At 33.8% G+C, this 18,713-nt stretch overlaps 2 protein-coding genes and 1 long non-coding RNA gene across 6 annotated transcripts; 1 reads left to right on the forward strand and 2 right to left on the reverse strand.

Moving 5' to 3' along the window:
* Nucleotides 1–268: 268 nt before the first annotated feature.
* Nucleotides 269–4,561, reverse strand: LOC110673294 (auxin efflux carrier component 6). Its single transcript, XM_021836386.2, has 7 exons — nucleotides 4,060–4,561; nucleotides 3,206–3,873; nucleotides 2,063–2,267; nucleotides 1,894–1,979; nucleotides 1,559–1,716; nucleotides 1,260–1,336; nucleotides 269–816 (listed from the first exon to the last, which is right to left on the reverse strand). The coding sequence occupies exons 1-7, from the start codon at nucleotides 4,485–4,487 to the stop codon at nucleotides 750–752; spliced, it is 1,689 nt and encodes a 562-aa protein (XP_021692078.2). The 5' UTR covers nucleotides 4,488–4,561; the 3' UTR covers nucleotides 269–749.
* A 5,915-nt stretch (nucleotides 4,562–10,476) lies between these two features.
* LOC110673302 (serine/arginine-rich splicing factor SR34A) lies at nucleotides 10,477–16,165 on the reverse strand. 4 transcript variants are annotated; one of them, XM_021836404.2, is made up of 14 exons: nucleotides 15,936–16,165; nucleotides 15,609–15,750; nucleotides 15,349–15,465; nucleotides 13,105–13,170; nucleotides 12,896–12,970; nucleotides 12,708–12,816; nucleotides 12,590–12,636; nucleotides 12,444–12,501; nucleotides 12,195–12,244; nucleotides 11,995–12,051; nucleotides 11,663–11,742; nucleotides 11,108–11,179; nucleotides 10,922–10,970; nucleotides 10,477–10,746 (listed from the first exon to the last, which is right to left on the reverse strand). In XM_021836404.2, exons 3-13 carry the CDS (start codon nucleotides 15,433–15,435, stop codon nucleotides 10,928–10,930), a joined length of 744 nt encoding a protein of 247 aa, XP_021692096.1. In that variant the 5' UTR covers nucleotides 15,436–15,465; nucleotides 15,609–15,750; nucleotides 15,936–16,165; the 3' UTR covers nucleotides 10,477–10,746; nucleotides 10,922–10,927. The 4 variants fall into 4 exon arrangements, with proteins under 4 accessions (XP_021692096.1, XP_021692086.1, XP_021692110.1 ...); XM_021836394.2 differs by having other exon boundaries at nucleotides 10,922–10,985; XM_021836418.2 differs by lacking the exon at nucleotides 11,108–11,179.
* LOC131174565 (uncharacterized) lies at nucleotides 16,155–18,422 on the forward strand. Its single transcript, XR_009144927.1, has 2 exons — nucleotides 16,155–16,766; nucleotides 18,112–18,422. It is a non-coding gene; the product is annotated as an uncharacterized LOC131174565 (long non-coding RNA).
* Nucleotides 18,423–18,713: the final 291 nt, after the last annotated feature.

Here is an 18,713-nt window from a genome sequence, read left to right on the forward strand (position 1 = left end):
CCATCCTTCCCATAGAAAATAACTTATGATGAACCCTATTCAAGATAAAAACTGTAGTTTTTAACTCCATAATATCTGATTTAAGTACAAACGTCCAATATGGTGGTCTGAAAGATTCACATTTGATATATATACACATATACATTCAAGGTGTAATCTAATTGTTTCATTAATTTTAAGATATTGGCAAACAAGAAAAGAAATAAAACTTTTCTACTGTTTTGTTATGATTGTTAAAAGCATCAAAAGACACAAAGCAAACAAAAAGTAGTAGAAATGATAATACAATTTTGCATCTCTCATTCTCTCTCTTTCTCTTTTAATTTTTCTTATATAAAAATCTTTACTGGAGTCAAACATATGCAACAACTTTACCCACCTCCTACCATGAAAGTGAGTCTCCTCTCCTACCTTCATCATCATAGTAAGTCATGATAATTTCCATTTTCCTTTCGGCTACCACTAGCCTATGTACTAGGGCACAATTAGTGCATTAACACCAGACCATAATATAACCTAATATCTCTTCTTGTCACATTCTAATCTGACCATATTTTAAGGCTTTTGGACCTCCAAACCCTTTTCCCAGTCAATCTGCACAGCAACGTTTACAGTAATAATAATAAAAAAACGCCACTGATCTCGCTAATCACAGACTATATAATGGCTGGATCGATCATCAAACAATTGTGCCATGCATGCATGGATGAAATAATTCTTTGGATGATGACCCTTCTTTTCTTTACTCCTCATAGGCCTAGGCATATGTAATAGAGCAGTGTTACTGGTAAAGAAACTAGCATCCCAAAAATGACCCTGAAACAGGAGGAGAGAAATGGTTAATTCAACACCAAGACAGAAAGAAAGAAAAGGGTAAATTTCTTTTAGTCTCATATGATATTAATGCCCACCTTCTACACTTTTTCTCATGGCTCCTTGAAGATTATGGCTTCCATGATTTGCATTAAAACGGCTTTCTCATTGGACAGGATGTATATATGGGTGAAAGGGCGATTACCTTAACTATGAGTTTAAAGAGATGAAACAGCACTATAAGTCTACCTCTCAAGTGAAAAGGGATTGTGGGATCTAATCCTAGGCTACCTATCTGCTAATGTTATATCACATTCATATCCTATGTTTTGCCTTGTATTTTCCTAAACATTGATGCAGCCTTTAATAGAAATTACACTATATATATGTTCATTTTCATTTGAATCACCTTAAAGAAAATAGTACAAGCCAGCATCCAAACATACCCTGTGCTTAATATGTCAGGATGTAATCCATATTCCCTTGCGAAGACAAATGGTACAATCCCTTGTGGAAGTGCTGCCTGAAAATTCAGTCATAATATTATTTATTTATTTTTTAGTAATAAAAGTGAAAATTACATAAATTATTATATTTTTTTATAAAAAACTTTTACTAATCCATTATGAACTCAAAATATTATATACAGTAGAATCTATAAATTAAATAAGTGAATTTATATATTTATATTTTTGGTACATAATCACAAAGTTTAAGTTTTTTTTTTTTTAATGAATTGTACTACCTGCACTATGGCAGCACGTAGCCGAAGCCCTCTTAGACCAACAGCGACAGAAGCAGCTGACATCACTACAGGGCCGCAAATGAAGCGGATCGCCATCCCCATTGTCGCCCTTTTCTTGCCACATGCAATTATTCGAGGTTGAAGGGCCATGAACAACCCTGCAATTTAATTCTACGGATGTCATTTTCCAGATTTTATGGTTTTAAGAAAGGATATTAATTATTTCCAAGTTCATCAACTAATTTTGGGCTTAATTTTAATTTCTTGTGTTGGTAACATGATAATAATTAATTAATGCTATTCTGTAATGGCTAATGCATGTGATTTGTACGTACCTAAACTGAACATGGCCATTCCAAGCCCTGCATCTGATATGATTTTGATTGAGTATTTTACCAGACTCGGCATTCCCACATTCCATCTGCCCAAAAACAAAACAACTCTATAAGTCAATCTAAAAAAAAAAAAAACAAAAATAACGCACAGTGTCATATAGAAACTTACTTGAATGAGATTAAAGACCAGAGAAGGCCTAAGACACTTGAGTATGTATTTGGGTTCCGGGAAAGCTTCCGTCCGACTACAATGAGTATGAGTTTCAGCATCACAAAGGCACGAGGCATTTCTTGGCCGCCGGTTGCTGCATCTTTTGAATTTGTCTCCTCTGGCGCCGTCGTTTTGGAACTGTCTCTAAAGCTAATTTCCTTTTCTGATTTATAAAAGAAAAATCACTTTTGCTGATTTTTTATTACAATCATCTACTTTAATTTGCTAGCTATAACACATGAACACAAATAATACATAAATTATGCACCATGAATAAAATTAAATTAATAAAAAATTACTAAAAAAAATAAAAACACTAATACAAATAAAAAAAAGAAATATATATATATATATATATATATATATATATATATATATATAATTAATTTACCCAAAATTTGCTTGGTGGAGATATGGTGTCATGATGATGTTAGGGGTAGAATAATTAGATTCTCTACTATGAAGTCCAATGAGGCAAAAAATTATAGTCATAGTCTATCATTACACACGTGCTGTGAGACTAATGATGGTGCTTATCAGTTAAGGAGCTGATTGATTGAGGCCAATAGTTAAGAAATTCATTGACCTCTTCTCTTATTTTTGTCCTTTCCTTTTCTTTCCAGGAGTGGGCTGGACTTGGAGACCCAACCTGTCCTGTAGTGGTGGAACCGTGGAAACTTGGAAAAAAGACAAATTAACACTGTGTTGAGGAAATTTTTTAGAGAGGAAAGAAAATAAGGAGAGGAAAATGAAGTGGTGGATTCAATACCCCATCATTTCCCTTCAGAATATTTTCAATTTTCTTCTCCTGTTTCTTTTATCAAGTGCTTTGATTTCCAATTCTAAGATCATAATTGTTAGTTAATTCAGTTATTTGTAGAAGCAGAAGGTGAGATGACCCTTCACCGACCGTTTTAGATCAAATGCAGACAAACATACAGACAAACAAATACAAATTTATCATCTTTGGAGACAAGCCCTATACTATAAAAGCTGTACTGTCGTTTTTGTTTTAGAACGACGCTGGCACCTCACCTATAAAACTTAAAACGATGCCGTGTAGGCTAAGCACACCAGTTTAGGATAGATTATTGTTCGTACCTGTAATATCTTTGCCGCCACCGGTTCCACCGTTTTGACCCTTTCCTGGTGACTCTCCCCACACCATCCTCACCTCGGGAACTGCCGGGGATGGATGCCTGAAAAATTTTCCGGCTACTGGAGACCTGACCCAGTATGGCGTACCTGCAGCGTTTGTCACGTCCAGCTCGTTAAAATTCGACGCCCTTGGAGTCGGCTGCAACGAGTAAGCGTCCGACGATGCGTATCCCGACAACCTTGGACTAGTTCCGGACCGATACCCAAAACCCAAATCCCCATTACATATTATTATCTCGTTGTTTGCTCCGTGGTTATAATGACTGTAACCATTATTCGTATTCGGATTAATATTGTATTCGTGAAATGGTGCAGGAGTGTTAACGGAAAAGATTTCAGCGTTGGAAAGGTTTGACGGTCTAGGAGTAAGGCAGATGGAGGATGATAAGACGGAGTCCGGGGCGGAAGAAGTGGACCTCCGGATGCGGACTCGGATGCGTCCGATTCCGTCGGTTTCTGATTCAGTGCGGAGTGGGTCCCGGCCATCGAGGGAGATGACGTCGTTGTCCAGTTCAATTTTGGTAATGGAGGCAGCTGTGGGTCCTGGGAATTGGGTTTTGATTAAGAGAGTTGCTGCTCTGTACTCGAAGAGGAAGAGCAAAAGAGTGTACCTGCAAGAGTAATTTTTAGCTATAGCTTGCATTAAACACATAAAGAAAAGCAAGAAGCCAAGAATAAATTAAGAATGCATTCGATGTTTATTTATGGACTTTTGGAACTTTTGAGCTGCGTTTTCTCCACAAAGAAGGTCCACCATAGACATCAAAAGAAAGAACAGAAAGGAAGATCAGACGTACCAAATGATGCACTGAAGAACCACCACCTGCACCATGAGACTTTGAGTGAAATCTCCATACATGGCCATAAGCAAAGGGATGCCCATGACAAGGGTGTTAGGCAAAGTAGCAACTGAGAAGAGAGTGATGAGCCAATCCAATCCTCCATTAAAGAAAATAGCCCAAACTGAGAGAATAACAAGGACTATGACCTTGGATAGAGTATCAGCCAATATGAACTTGGTGTCCATTTGGTATGGATTATTTTGAGATATGAAGTGGAAAGATAGAACTGGGACTGCAAAAACAGCAACAAATCTGTTGATCCCTGAACATTGCTCTGGTGTGAATATCTTCCACCATTTCACTGACCCATATGCAACCAGCATTGCAAAATACAGAGGCACCATTGCACACATCACCTTGTAAAAATCATCTCCAGTTATCATCTTCTCTCCAGCTTTCTTTCTTCTGGTTTTGATTCTTTTGAATACTGAGTAGTTTATGGAGGGGTTTACATGCTACTGAGCAGGTTTTTCAGTGATTATATAGGAGGTTTATGGACGAAATTGCCCTTAAAAAAGAGTAATTAATTTGCCTAAACACGTACTTAATTAGCGGCAATTGCGGTTGGTAAGCTTAATGATTAACATTGCTCCAAGTGTTTTTGTTTTTTCCACGTGGCAATATGATGGGAATTTAATTAGCTAAATTGTTATTTCCAAGTAGTATTATCTTTGCTGCTACTTTGTTGCAAACTATTTGCCAATGAGAGATACCATGATTATGAACTTAGAAATGCTAAATGTAGATGATAATTACCCTGTTAATCATAATATCATCTTAATTAATCGAGCATTGTGCTTTGCAAAAAAAAAAAAAAAAAAAAATTGGAGCATTGTGCTTCCTCCCTCAACCTTTATTGAATTGTTTTTTAATTATGACAAAATGGTATGTATATATAATATTAAATCTATTTTCTGATTTTATTAAGAAATATATTTAATACTGCTGTGAATTCTTAGATCATTGGATGAGATCAATTGAATTTTGAGTTGCTTGAAATATAAAAAAATAATAAAATTAGCAATTTAATGACAGTTACCATTCAAACGCTCAAGTTAGTGAATATTTAAAAGTGCTTTATGAACAATGTAATAATAAAATTAGAAATAGTGTGCAAAAAGCATACTTGCGTAGACACCTAAAAACTATTTATACACTAACCGGAGAAATTTTAATGTTAATTCTGAAATTTTGTTGATTAATCTTGAGTGTCTATCTTTGTATGCTATTAAATTGTACCATGTCAATGTGATTCCTGATAATAACCATGCTTACCATTTTCAATGAGTTTTGTCTTATAGTCACATAACACCGAGCTTAATCTTACTGTTCTAAGCTCTATCTTGATCGACTTAACAGAGTCCAAAGAACTTGATGAGTCTGACCCTATATATATTGAATTTTCAGTATAGAATGTATCAATATTAAAGTTTATTATTAAAAAAAAAAGGTTCTTTTTGATAGATATGATGTGTTTAAAATTGAATGTAATTTTTAATACTAAAAAAAAATATGTTATCCTTTTTCGTCCAAATTTTATTAAAGTTAATGAAATTCTAAGAATTGTTTCGGATAAAATAAATTATTATGAAATTTTTGTGTTTTACCATCATTAATTATTTCTTTTTTTTTTATTTCAAAAAATGGAATAAAAACTCACTCCATTTAACTCCCATCAAATATTTTTATCACTCTATATATTTGGCAGTTAATAATTAAAAAATAATTAATAATAATAAAATTTATAAATAAAATAATAATTTATTTTTTATTATAATTAATTTCGGTAAAATTCAAATTCAAAAACACATAAATTATTCTAATTAATAATTATTAATTTAACTTTTTTTAGTATATGATGGAGTAGTCCGGTCACATTTCATTTTCCTCATTGTAGTGTACCCGATTAACAAAGTTATCACTGAACAAGCTGGTTTGGTGATACATCAATCTGGATCACACGATTGGCCGGTTTTTATGTTATGATGAAACGTCACGCATGCATGTGATGATCAGAAGGAAACAGCCTTGTTCATTTGTTATCATTTTGCCTCACACAGAAATTTGGAAATAATGCCCCTCTCTCTCTCTCTCTCTCATCAAATTTTGATATAGTTTAATTAAAAAAATAATTAAATAAAGTTTTCAATTATTCTTTAACAGAATCGACCATTGAGTTCTGCAAGACAAGTTGTCAAAGGGCCAAGATTGGGTCTAGCCAACTCGGTAAACTAGGAGTGGAGAGCTTTTAAGAAAAGGAAAAATACTAGGAAATCTTGAAGTAGAGATTTAAGGTTTCAAGATTAAGATGATACCTAATGCTGATGGGCGTTATATACCCTTATTCGTCCGATGAGAACTTCCCATCTGCCTCTGGGATATGCGAACGAGGACAAAACCATCAAGAACAAATACCTGGTTGCTTGCTGTTCTGAGGCTGCGGCATTGTAATCGTTGTCTAACTATTAGAGTATCAGTGTCATTATCTTCGGATTAGTGTCTCAACTTGGCTACTCTAGCTGTGACACAATTAGTTAGTATTGTGATTACATCATAGTCTATATGCCATAGAACAGAAAACATGCCTGTTTCTCAGCAACTTTACGCTTATGTTTTTCATTTTCCTGTAAGATCTGGCTGTCGAACGGGATGGTTTATACAGAAAGATGAGAGACTAGTGTCACTGTTATGCGGTTAGCATTTGTCAACTCATTGCAGAATTATATATATCATTCTATCCCTTAATTAATAAAAAAGTTGACAACTTTCACAGTACTTATGATCATAGTAATCTCTTGTTTATTTAATTCTTAACAAGCTATCAAGAACCATGTCCTGCAGTATTATGACAATGTCTATCTTACCCAAGAATATGATGATTAATTGCTGATATTTTGAATCATTCTGTTCTCTTTTCGATAGTTTTGGCCATTTTCTTCTAATTTTTTGCGCCTTTCCCATTTGAAAATTTTCTCATCGTGATCATACACACACACACACACACATACATATATATATATATATATATATATATATATATATATATTATTGTTGTCCTAATTTATAAGTTTAAAAAAAGTTATAAATAAATAAATAAAACTTATTTTCAAGGCTTATAAGTACCAGCTTATAAGGTAAGACAAACACCTGAAACTTCCATCCAAATTTGCTCCACCACGTTGAAACAAATAGAAGCTTTTGCTAGCCGAGTGAACTACTACGTTGGCCTCTCTATACACATGGCTAAAAGGAAAACGAACTGCAGTACTTCTGCATAATCAAACTAAGATTCCGCAGTTAGATGCACTGATAACTACGAGGAATGTTTACACTGCTCTTTCCACAGCAAAGATGAACAACATATCCCAAGGGATAAGAAATCAGTGTCTAGAAACACTCAAATTATTATTTTCGTAGTGCTATAATAGCTCGTGAATGTGTAATCTCAAGAGCGACATGAAAAATAAATAAATTTGCTGGAATTGGGTGCCCAAAAGTAAGGCAAAGTAAAGCTATGCCCGCTCCTAATGATCATGTCTAATTAAAGAATTAATTATAATCGTCTCTTTCTCATTACATGTAAGCTGTGGAAGAAGGCTTCACATTTAAGTTAGAGTTCATCATTCCACCTGCAACAACGCTATTTTTTTAATTATTTATTTTTTTAAACAAAATAATCTACAGAATTAATGGAAAATGGCATGCAATGCTGAAACTGAATCTGCTTGGATTTGAATTGTGTATAAAGTAAACTTGGCCTACTTGTTGAAATCATAATAAGATCACCCATGTATAAGTCTACAACTTTTAGGATTGTTCAATTGATTGATTGGATTTTACATAGAAAAAATTATTTAAATAATTATATATTTCATATTTTAAATATATAAATATAATTAATTATTAATTTATCGCTTATCATTGTTACACTCTGGTTTGGATTAAGGACTTTGGTCTAAGTATAAGATTTAGGCAAATATTTTTCTCTTAAATTAGTTTTTGAGGTGAAGCTAAGGTATCAAAGTCAAAGTCAATTAACCCTGTTTCAATATTAAGTTATTTGTAAATATGTTTATTTCTAAATTTTATGTTTTAAATATTCATGAAAGTGAGAGGGTGTATTATCGGACACTGATTTGGGATAAGAACTTTATTCTAAATATAATATTTGAGTAAATCTTCTTTCTTTAAATTAAATTTTTGGATGAAATTCAATTCGATTCATTTTATATACTTATATGTTATGTCATAAATTTTTAAGAATAATAGTGTTATTATATTTGTATTATTATAAATATATTTTGAGTTAAACACATTAAATATGTGCAAATTTGATAATTTAAATTAGACAGATTGAAATAATGTTATGATAGTTGTTTATAGTAAAAATAAATATTGATCAAATTAATACGTTACACAATGTAGTATTTTTTTTATTTATATAATTTTAAAATTTACACTAATTATAATAAAAAATTTTGACACTCGTGTGACTCGCATGTTTTTAATGAATGTTCATGAATGGTGTAATTTTTGTGATTGGATTAGGGAAAATGATAGTGAAATGAAGAGGCGTGAGAAGTGGGACCTACAACTCACCGGATTGGGTAGCAACGCATGCCCACGAAGTCTTAGCCGACGGAGCCATCATTAAAAGTAATAAAATCTCATGGGCTTTGTTGATGAATGGACCCCAACCCACTCCCCTCACAAAAATATCTCTGCCACCTTTTCTCACTGTCACAGCCACTAAATTCACTAATTATTAGATTTCACTGCTTATTGCGACTGCCACCCATCATCAATAAAATAGTACCATAAATTCTCAATTTTTTTTTAATTTTTATATACATTTAATTTATTATAAATTTAAAATATAAATATATAAAAATTATATTAAATATAATTAAATCTAAAATTTTCAATCTCCTGATAAATAAAATTAATTATTTTCTTTAATTTGAAGAAAGTTGCTTATTTTACTTCCTGATAAATAGAGTTAAAATAACAACAAGATCAGTTGAGTTTATTAACTTACCAAGGAATTGAAGTTCCTGAGTTAACTTACCCACAACCAAACAAGGTTTTACTCTAGGTTCTTCACAAAAGCCCCACTCTCCAATCTCTCTACTCATAACAAAAAATAATAATAATAATAATAATAATAATCCTCCCACCCAGGCAATAGGAAACAATCTAGTGCCAAATAACTGTACGAGCAAGTCCGGAGCTCCACCACCATGAGGAAAATCAAGAAACAACAACTGGTTCCTATACTTGCCCCTGTGTCATGGCTGTTACCTTGGTGGGAATCCCATTTTGTTCGCGGGATTCAATAACAGCGTGTTGGTGCTCTAGGATGGTACTAGTCTGTGTTGTGTGATTTTCTATGGTTCTTTTAGTGTATTATCCATGCTGACACCACCCCAGTTGATGACCAATAGTTTCCAATGTTTAATGCAACTGAATTGATCATGTTCTTGGAACTACAGAGAGAGAGAGAGCTTTAGAGATGAATCCTAGCCCTAGCTCGGAAACCACTCTGATGATTAAGTTAGAAGCTTGTAACTTTGAGAGAACAAAACAAATAAATTACATACCTGGCTAGCAGACGAAGTATGCCTATTCCCAATTCCAATTGGAAGTTACCACCATGTCGCTTATCTGAAAGTTTCGCTTATCTGAAAGTGGTTTAGTTTTTGAATAAAGTTAAAGCTGAGCATAATTCATTTAAAATGAATCCAACCACTTTAATTTGATTTTTTGATTTAATTGATTTAATTCAGTTGTCATTTTATAAAAAGTTTTGTTTTCAGTTTGCTGTATTTACTGCTCTCCATATTACGGTTTGAAGATCCATACAGCTGTTGAATAATTTGCATTCATTTTGCTTTCTTCTAGTGTCCTACGGAGATTTTCATTTAAATCTCATCGTCATTTGCCAATATCACATGCACCAACCTTCAATTATTACGGTTCAATTCAGCTTGAAACCAAATTGACTGTTTGCACAGCCCTACCTATTTCTTCTAGTTCGCTACATAATTGATAGTTGCTGCTAGAATTGTCAAAAACACAGGTTTATGACCTTTTGTCATTAGGCCTATAGCTTTTTCGCAGAAAGCGGAAGATCGCTCCCCCAGTTAAGAACCAAGGAAATATAGCGCAAGTTAATGCAATTCCTTTTCTCTGATCATCAACTGAGTATAATAATGCTAGGATTCAAACACAAATCTAGCAAGTAATAAATAGCTAGAACAAACTTTGTCACCTATATGCTTGCATCTAAAATATACTTGATTGAAAATACCATTCACGTCATCCAACACCCCATGATTAGAAAAAAATTCAATTCTACACCAAGACGTGCACTTGAATGAATGGAGGTGACAATCTGAGTTGATAAATTTTAACTGAAAAAGACAAACCAAATGAAGGATGCAACATGTTCTGCAAACTCCACAAATCGACTAAGAATGATCAAGCCAAATAGAAGATACCTAGTTCAAGGTTTTTCATCAAGACACTTTTAGGTAATAATCCCATGCAATATCAGGTCAAACTTCCTCTTTAATTACATATAAACAAACCATGAAGAATTTTCACTGGAATTGTAAATTATTCAGCCCCTTCAGACCATACCTGCAAAGAGATAAGCTAAATTGAATTAATGCTAATGTTTGATTAGAATATATCTTACTGAATGCACATTTCCTGAATTTCTAAATGCAAATTCGTCAACACCCTGCCCGTTCTTTCTCCAGCCTCAAATTTAAAAAACACTACAGTTCTCCTCCCTTTTCTTCTGTTAACTCACCAAGAGTCATTTACCATTGGGAGATCCTGAAATTGACCTTGACCTTGCCCTGCATATTCCAAGATCACAAAATGAAATAAGAAATAAATACAGAAATACATATATATATATATATATATATATATATATAAAGAGAGAGAAAATGAAAGAGAGGAGAGACCAAAAGTGTAACTAAGCTCCAAATACCTGGATGATTTAACAGGTGATGCTGATCTAGACTTTGACACTGATCTTGAAGGAGATCGTTCCAATGATTTACTTTATGAGAAGACAGCAAGACTTGAACCACTTAGGTAAAAGAAGTTGCGATGTGTTTGGGCCAAATGAATATGAAATTTGTTCGATTTGCAAATGAAATTCATAAAAAGAATTCATTTGTAAATGAATTTTATAGCTTTATTAGGTTAAGACTTCATTTGCAAATTCTATTAATTTTGGTAGAATGACTCAAGCTTAATGATGCAGTCAAGCAAAAGAAGAGTTACGAATTATTTTGATTTATTTTTAATTGTGAAATTAAGATCTTTAGTTCAGGTTGTCTATACAATTTCTGTAAGGAAGTATAGCTTACTATTATTTAGGGGAAAAATATATTTTGGTAGTTTAATCATTCATGAAATTTTAGGTATTTTAAGAATGTGTTTATAAATGAAGTCTATAAAATTTTAAAAGATTTATTTTCCGCAAACAAGTTTTTAAAAAGCACATTAAGGAATTGCATATAAATAAACATAAGCACACCTTCGGTTCCTTCTTGGACTCTTGCTTCTGCTGCGGCTACTACTATGGCTCCTTGATGGAGTACCCTCATACCTCTTCACCTGCAAAGTTGGATATATAAAAAATAATATAAAAGAACAATTCAGCATGCACTTCCATTTGAAGCCTCCAAACATTAATAATTTCTCATATATGCCAAAACCATCTTCAATTCTTCAAGTAGAAAGCTTTCCGAAAAGCACGCCAACTTTAATGCCTCATTGCAATTATTTATAGTAATCCAGAATAGGGGAAGGGATGGCCAGAAGAATTAACTACTAGACAACTAATAAAATTCTAGATCGAATGGTTACCCGAATATAAGCTCTAGTCCAAGGATTTCTAAACTCACTGTCATCCAGCTTCCGAATCTGCATAACAGAAGCTCAAGTCAGGTTTTAGTTAACTGAGAAAAAATTTGCAAATAAACCCAACTAGAAGCCACCACACACACACACCCCTTCCTAGCAGCTCTTTGTTTAAGCTAGAGTGGGTGAAGGAAGAAGCAACTTACAGAGTATTTCATGTCTTCATAGTTAGTATAATCAACAATACCAAAAGCCCCTGAATAAAAAAGTGTCATTTCAGTAGAAATTGAAGCGCAAAGCTCATTAAATGTTTAATGCAGAATAATCCAACATATTAAACCATTTTGTGCCCAATCCAAAGCAGGAAGTGAAATCAAATTCCTATAAATTACCATAGAAAAAAAATGCTAAAACATGAATATATTTATAAATGTTTACTCTAGTAAAAGGAATACCATCACTGTCTCGAGAAACTTCAGCAAAGCACACTTCGCCAGCTTTTCGCATATGATCCTGAAATCAATTTATTGATCAGGTAACAAATACAATAAGTAAATAAACAAATAATGTGCTAGTTGGTTGATAATCAAAGTTTTCAAACCTTCAAATCTTGCCAGGAAGCAGAAGATGGGAGTCCACGAACAATAACTGTGAATCAAATATGCACACTTTAGCATTCAGATAGGGGCAAAAAAGTAACTGTAATAAATAAAACAAACCTCGAAATTCAGAATGGCGTGAGATGCCGTGTCGACCCCCACCTCCACCACCGTACCCACCACGACGATCACTTGAAGATTGCCCCCTACCGCCATGGGCAAGCTCAACCTGGGTGAACAATAATGAGAAGCCAACATCAGAAACCAGATAGAAAATACACGTTAAAAAATTTGCAAGTACTTAGTACCCTCAATCGACAGCCATCAAAGTTATAGCCATCTCGACCCTTGATTGCATCTTCTGCATCCCGAGCATTCTCAAACTACAAAACGAACAAACATTAGTCCAAAATATATGCTTTCTTCTCCCCTCTTTCCTTAGAACTAGAAAAAAATGAAGCCCTTTGTGTGTGATTCTGTGTGCGCACGCGCACAATCAAAAGAATAAGAAATTTACCTCCACAAAACAATAACAAGGAGGACGAGGTGGAATCTTCAACTCAATATCTAGTATACGGCCATACTACAAAGAAAGTTACTTTCATAAAGATTAGCCATACTAGCATAATCATTAAAACAGCTGTAAAGATATGCAAAACCAAGTGAATTTTCTTTCTTTTTTTTTATAACTCAACTCAACTCAACTCAACTAAGCCTTTATCCCAAAAATTTGGAGTCGGCTATATGGATTCGCTTTTTCCACTCTGAACGATTTTGGGTTAAATCCTCAGAAATGTGTAATGCTTCTAAGTCATGTTGTACTACTCTCCTCCAAGTTAATTTAGGTCTACCCCTTTTTTTTCTTTCTATCCTCTAACCTAATGTGCTCTACTTGTCTAACTGGAGCCTCCGTATGTCTACGCTTCACATGACCAAACCACCTCAATCTCCCTTCTCTCAACTTATCTTCAATTGGCACCACTCCTACCTTTTCTCTGATACTCTCATTACGGACTTTATCTAGTCTAGTATGGCCACTCATCCACCTTAACATTCTCATCTCTGCAACTCTTATCTTAGATGCATAAGACTCTTTCAGTGCCCAACACTCACTACCATATAACATAGCCGGTCGTATGGTTGTACGGTAAAATTTTCCTTTTAATTTATTGGGAATCTTACGATCACATAAAAACTCCCGTGGCACGTCTCCACTTCAACCATCCGGCTTTAATCCTATGACTAACATCCTCCTCACATCCCCCATCTACTTGAAGGACTGAGCCTAGATATTTAAAGTGATTACTTTGGGACAGTACCACCCCATTCAAACTAACTGCTTCCCTATCACCAGTTTGGCCTTCACTGAACTTGCAATGCATGTATTCTGTCTTCGTTCTGCTTAACTTAAAACCCTTTGACTCTAGAGTACTTCTCCAAAGTTCTAGCTTCCTATTGACTCCTTCTCGTGTCTCATCTATCAGAACAATATCATCCGCAAACATCATGCACCAAGGAATATTCTCTTGTATATGTTTCGTCAGTTCATCTAAAACTAATGTAAAAAGGTAAGGGCTTATGGCTGATCCTTGGTGTAATCCAATTGAGATCGGAAAATCACTTGTGTCCCCTCCCACTGTGCGCACAATAGTAGTTGCTCCTTCATACATATCTTTCAATACTTGTATGTACCTAATAGATACCCTCTTTTGTTCTAATACATTCCATAAGATCTCTCTTGGAACATTATCATAAGCCTTCTCCAAATCAATAAAAACCATGTGTAGATCTTTCTTCACATCTCTATATTTCTCCATCAAGCTTCTAATGAGAAAGATCGCTTTCATAGTTGAACGACCGGGCATGAAACCAAATTGATTGAGAGAGATAGAAGTATCATGACGTAGTCGATGCTCCACAACTCTCTCCCACAACTTCATAGTATGGCTCATGAGTTTAATTCCCCTATAGTTTGAGCAACTCTGTATGTCTCCCTTATTTTTTTTTATAACTACAATAGCAAATATCTTTACCACTCGGATCATATCCAGAAAACTTTTAATCATAATTATTACGGCTGGCATCAGGTGCCAACTATTACCAGTAACCTACAAACAAAAAAAATTCTGTCCACCCGGACATGTTTGATGTCGTGCGTAAAGAAAAATGTGAAGTTTGTAACAGTAAACCCATCTTTTGATTTTCAAAAACCAAAGATAACAAAAAGACAAATGTTGAAGTTCAGACTCATTCATACATAATTCGATATGGGTAAGACATTACAATTATTATTTCCCAAGCACAAAGTGAGAAAGGATTCAAGGAATACGCATACAATTCATAAGAATGAACCTTATTGTTCATCCAACATCAATATATACAATTCATCATAATAAATGAACCTTATTGTTCATCTAACATCAATTTGTTATGAGTAAGAAGTAGAGCAGTTAGGAGGTTAGTCCAGTAGTTAAATAGGAAGATTCTATTGTACTAGTCATCGTACTTACTACCCAGTCAATTGTAATTGTAGAGAGCAGTAATAGGATCCAAAGAAGTATAAATAGGAAGTTAATTGTAAAGAGAAGACTATCCAAGATCATTAATAATCAAAGATATATCTCATCTCTTCTCCTTTCTCGTCTACTTCTATTCTTTTCTCATCTATTTCTATCTCTCTCTCTCCCTATTCTTCTGTTTTAGTAAGTGTGCTGATATGTAACACAATTATATACTGCAAAATAAAGCATTCAAATCAAACCTTGTAAAACAGATCTTCAACTTCCCCTTCTCTTATATCTGATGGCAAGTTGCCAACATAGATTGTGCGAGAAAAGCGGCCACTCATTTCTGCTACCAGAGAAATATAGCACTTTCACTGCAAAGAGCAAATCAACCACATAAATAGAGAAAAACTCCTTCAATTTTTCAGAAAAACAGTAACTCCATTTACTCCTGTTCGTTTATCATCAGCACTCTGACGATAGCAAAAATAGCAAAACCAAAAAATATGAAGCAAACCAAGTGAGCAATCCTCCATGTGAGCAGTGCTCCAAAAGCTCCATTGCTCATTTGCTCCAAGATGCTCCAAAGCTATAACAAATTTGAAATTTATTTTGATCTCCTCATCCTCCCCTGAATTTTTTGCAGGCGCATAGTTCTTCTGAGGATGAGCAAGAATCCCCATTTATAAAAAAAAAAAACAATAATAATAATAATAATACCTATTTATTATTGTCATTCCCGAATAATCAAATTTTCTCAGACAGCTTAAAAAATTTCAACAGACAAACAAATTTCCTAAATCTAGATCGAAATTTACAGCAGAATCTAGTGAATCAAACAAACCTAATTCTACAGCAATCAAACAAATCGAAACAAAATTGGGGCGATTTGCCACCCAAAGTCGATGATTCTGAAGACGTGCTTTATGGATGATTTGCCACTCAAAGTCGATGGTTCTGAAGATTTGCCACTCGAACAAACCTGCACGTGAATGGCGAAGTGGAGAGAAAAGAGACTTTCTTAATAAAAATAAATAAGAAGAGGAGGAGGAACATCGACGGAAAAGAAAAGAGATTGACAGTTACGGGATGAGCACTACTTGGCCGTCTGCGTTAAAAAATAAAAAAATAATAATAATCATAATAAATAATGGAGTGGATTCAAGACAAGAAGTTGGGCCTGGTTAACAAAAGGGCAGCCCCATTGCTGGCTTTCAAGCAGTCTATGCCAGAGTACGTGGACCACATACCAGCTTGTTGGCTCTCTCTGTCACATTTAGGTGCCCATATGGACCTTTCTATTAACGAAGCTTGGACGGATATCTCTGATAATCTATCAAAAATTACTTCTCGCCAGTTGCACATTCTAAATATCATCTGTCGATGCCTGGTCCTATATGTGTTGAAGACTGATGAAATTAACAGCAAATTGAACTTTGAAGAACCAACTAGTGCTGCAGAGGAGCAGCCAACTCTGTGGATAGAGCTACTTTTCAGGAGTGAAAAAGAACTCCGCGAAAGGCTTTTGGTGTTTAGTTTTTCTTCTTTTTTAGCCAAAAGTTTTACTGGCATCCTGTTGGAGATGCACAAATGGAGCAGTGGATTGAACTTAATCGTGATCATGTCAATGATCAACTAAAGTCCTTACATCAGGAGTTCAAAAACATAAGAGCAGGTATCTCTTGCTACTCTGTTCTTTATATTGCAAATGTATTAATTAATTTATTGCTTCTCTGTTCTTTATGTTTGAATTTTCAAAGGACCTAAAAATGAGAGGACTTAGACTTCTGTTTTTACAAGTAATAAGTTTGGATTTGCCTTTGAAAGAGTAGAGATACTGTTGTCCATGTCATATATACAAGTCTCTGCATGCTTTGGTTGGCTATTTGATAATGACTGAATTTTCTGCAATATTTTTGTTGCTTTTCATATGTTTGAAATTTGTAATATTTATGATATTGCGCCTCTATATTTTACTCAAAACAGCTTTTCATCCAATGAATATGGGGTAGAGGAACAATGTAGCTATTGCTCAGCATATGTTCCTTTTGATTTTCCAGAGATTGCATTTTGCCGGCGTTTGGAGAGTAGCAACAGAGACATAGGCGGAGCCACACTAGGGCCAAGGGGGTACTGGGCCTCCTGGAATTTCTAGATTTTTTAGGGAAATATTAGTAATTTTACTAAATTAAGATGAAAGTATCATTTTTTTTTCTAAGCTAATACTTATTATTTTATATTACTAATATATGTTAGTGAATTAAACAGTCCATTTTCTGGAATCATAGATTATTTTATTTTTTGTTTATTTTATCTCCAATCATCCATAAAGAGGAAAAAAAAAGTTATTATCTTTTTAGGAGGATAAGGTTCTTTATTGTTTGTCATTATAATTGTATTCTTAATTATATATTTTTTTTAATTAGGAGAAAAAAGTACAACATATGTCATAATTATAATCAAATAAAAAAGTATAATTATGAAAACAATATCTCTATTTTTAAGGAAAAAAAAATAAAGTTTATACTTTTGCACTAAAGCGTGTGATAGGAAATTAATCATATATTCCTTATATCTATATTTTAATATATAAAATAAAATTAATGTTAAATTTATATTTTTATGTTGTTAATTATAAAATCAAATTGTCAAAGTAAAATTGATTTTTAATCTTATTAGTTACATGAAAATTCCCTTCACAATAGAATATGAGATGAATTATTATATAATTGTTTGATGAATCACATTGAAAAATATATATTTGTAAGTATTAATAAAGAAGTTATTATAATTAATTAGATTTCAATTAATCAAAAATAAATGATAACCATTATAATTTACTTATAATATCTTATTAACTTTTTATTAAAAAATTTTTTATCAACTTATGTCTATTTCATATATATTATTTTTATAAATTACATATTTTAATTAGACCTCCCTCCAAGGAATTCCTGCCTCCATAACTGAACAGAGATACGCAAAACCACAAATTGGTTAGATGTGCTGTTTCCATGCAGGTTTGCCCACCTAAACCGTTATGGTGTTGCAAGTGTTGTAGCAGATGGGCTTCCAAATTGGCACCAGAGACTCTTTTTACAATGCCTGGATATCCTGTAGATTTCAAATCTTTAACAGAAGCTTGTGTGGTGGAAGAATTTTCAAAACCATTGTGTCCCTTTTGTGGGGTACGGCTTCAGAGATTACAGCCTAATTTTCTACTTTCAGCATCGCCGGTGTAATTAATCTGTGGTTGTTTCCATATATAGGGTAGACTGATTGACTAGTTGTTAACGTACAATATGATTAAATTGATTAGCTAATTCTAATACGAGTATTATCAGCGCCTTGTCTATGCGGTAACCATGTAAGATTGAATTTAACTATAACCATGTAAATTAATTAAAAGCCAAATGCTGAATCATTGGACCATTAATGCAACGAGTTGCCAAGTTCATAGAAGTCGCAAATCACAGAATTTTTGTTATTTTATTGCAAATTCTGTTAGCAATATTCATTTAAATAATCTGATTGGTAATTAACCAGAAGAAGATGATGACTAAAAATATACATATATACATTTGGTGGGTCCAATTGCACAGGCTGTTGATAATCCTGGAGG

Source organism: Hevea brasiliensis, chromosome 16, assembly GCF_030052815.1.
Source record: "Hevea brasiliensis isolate MT/VB/25A 57/8 chromosome 16, ASM3005281v1, whole genome shotgun sequence".
In the NCBI taxonomy this organism is placed as follows: domain Eukaryota; kingdom Viridiplantae; phylum Streptophyta; class Magnoliopsida; order Malpighiales; family Euphorbiaceae; genus Hevea; species Hevea brasiliensis.

Coding starts and splice junctions, on each gene's coding strand:
- LOC110673294 (XM_021836386.2), bottom strand. CDS start 4,487: ATGATAACTGGAGATGATTTTTACAAGGTGATGTGTGCAATGGTGCCT. Junction 1,717..1,893: donor AATGGCCATGTTCAGTTTAG/GTACGTACAAAT, acceptor ATTAAATTGCAG/GGTTGTTCATGGCCCTTCAA. Junction 1,337..1,558: donor TACGTGCTGCCATAGTGCAG/GTAGTACAATTC, acceptor CTGAATTTTCAG/GCAGCACTTCCACAAGGGAT.
- LOC110673302 (XM_021836394.2), bottom strand. CDS start 15,435: ATGAGTGGCCGCTTTTCTCGCACAATCTATGTTGGCAACTTGCCATCA. Junction 12,502..12,589: donor CTTCCTGGCAAGATTTGAAG/GTTTGAAAACTT, acceptor AATTGATTTCAG/GATCATATGCGAAAAGCTGG. Junction 10,986..11,107: donor TCACCTGTTAAATCATCCAG/GTATTTGGAGCT, acceptor TTCATTTTGTGA/TCTTGGAATATGCAGGGCAA.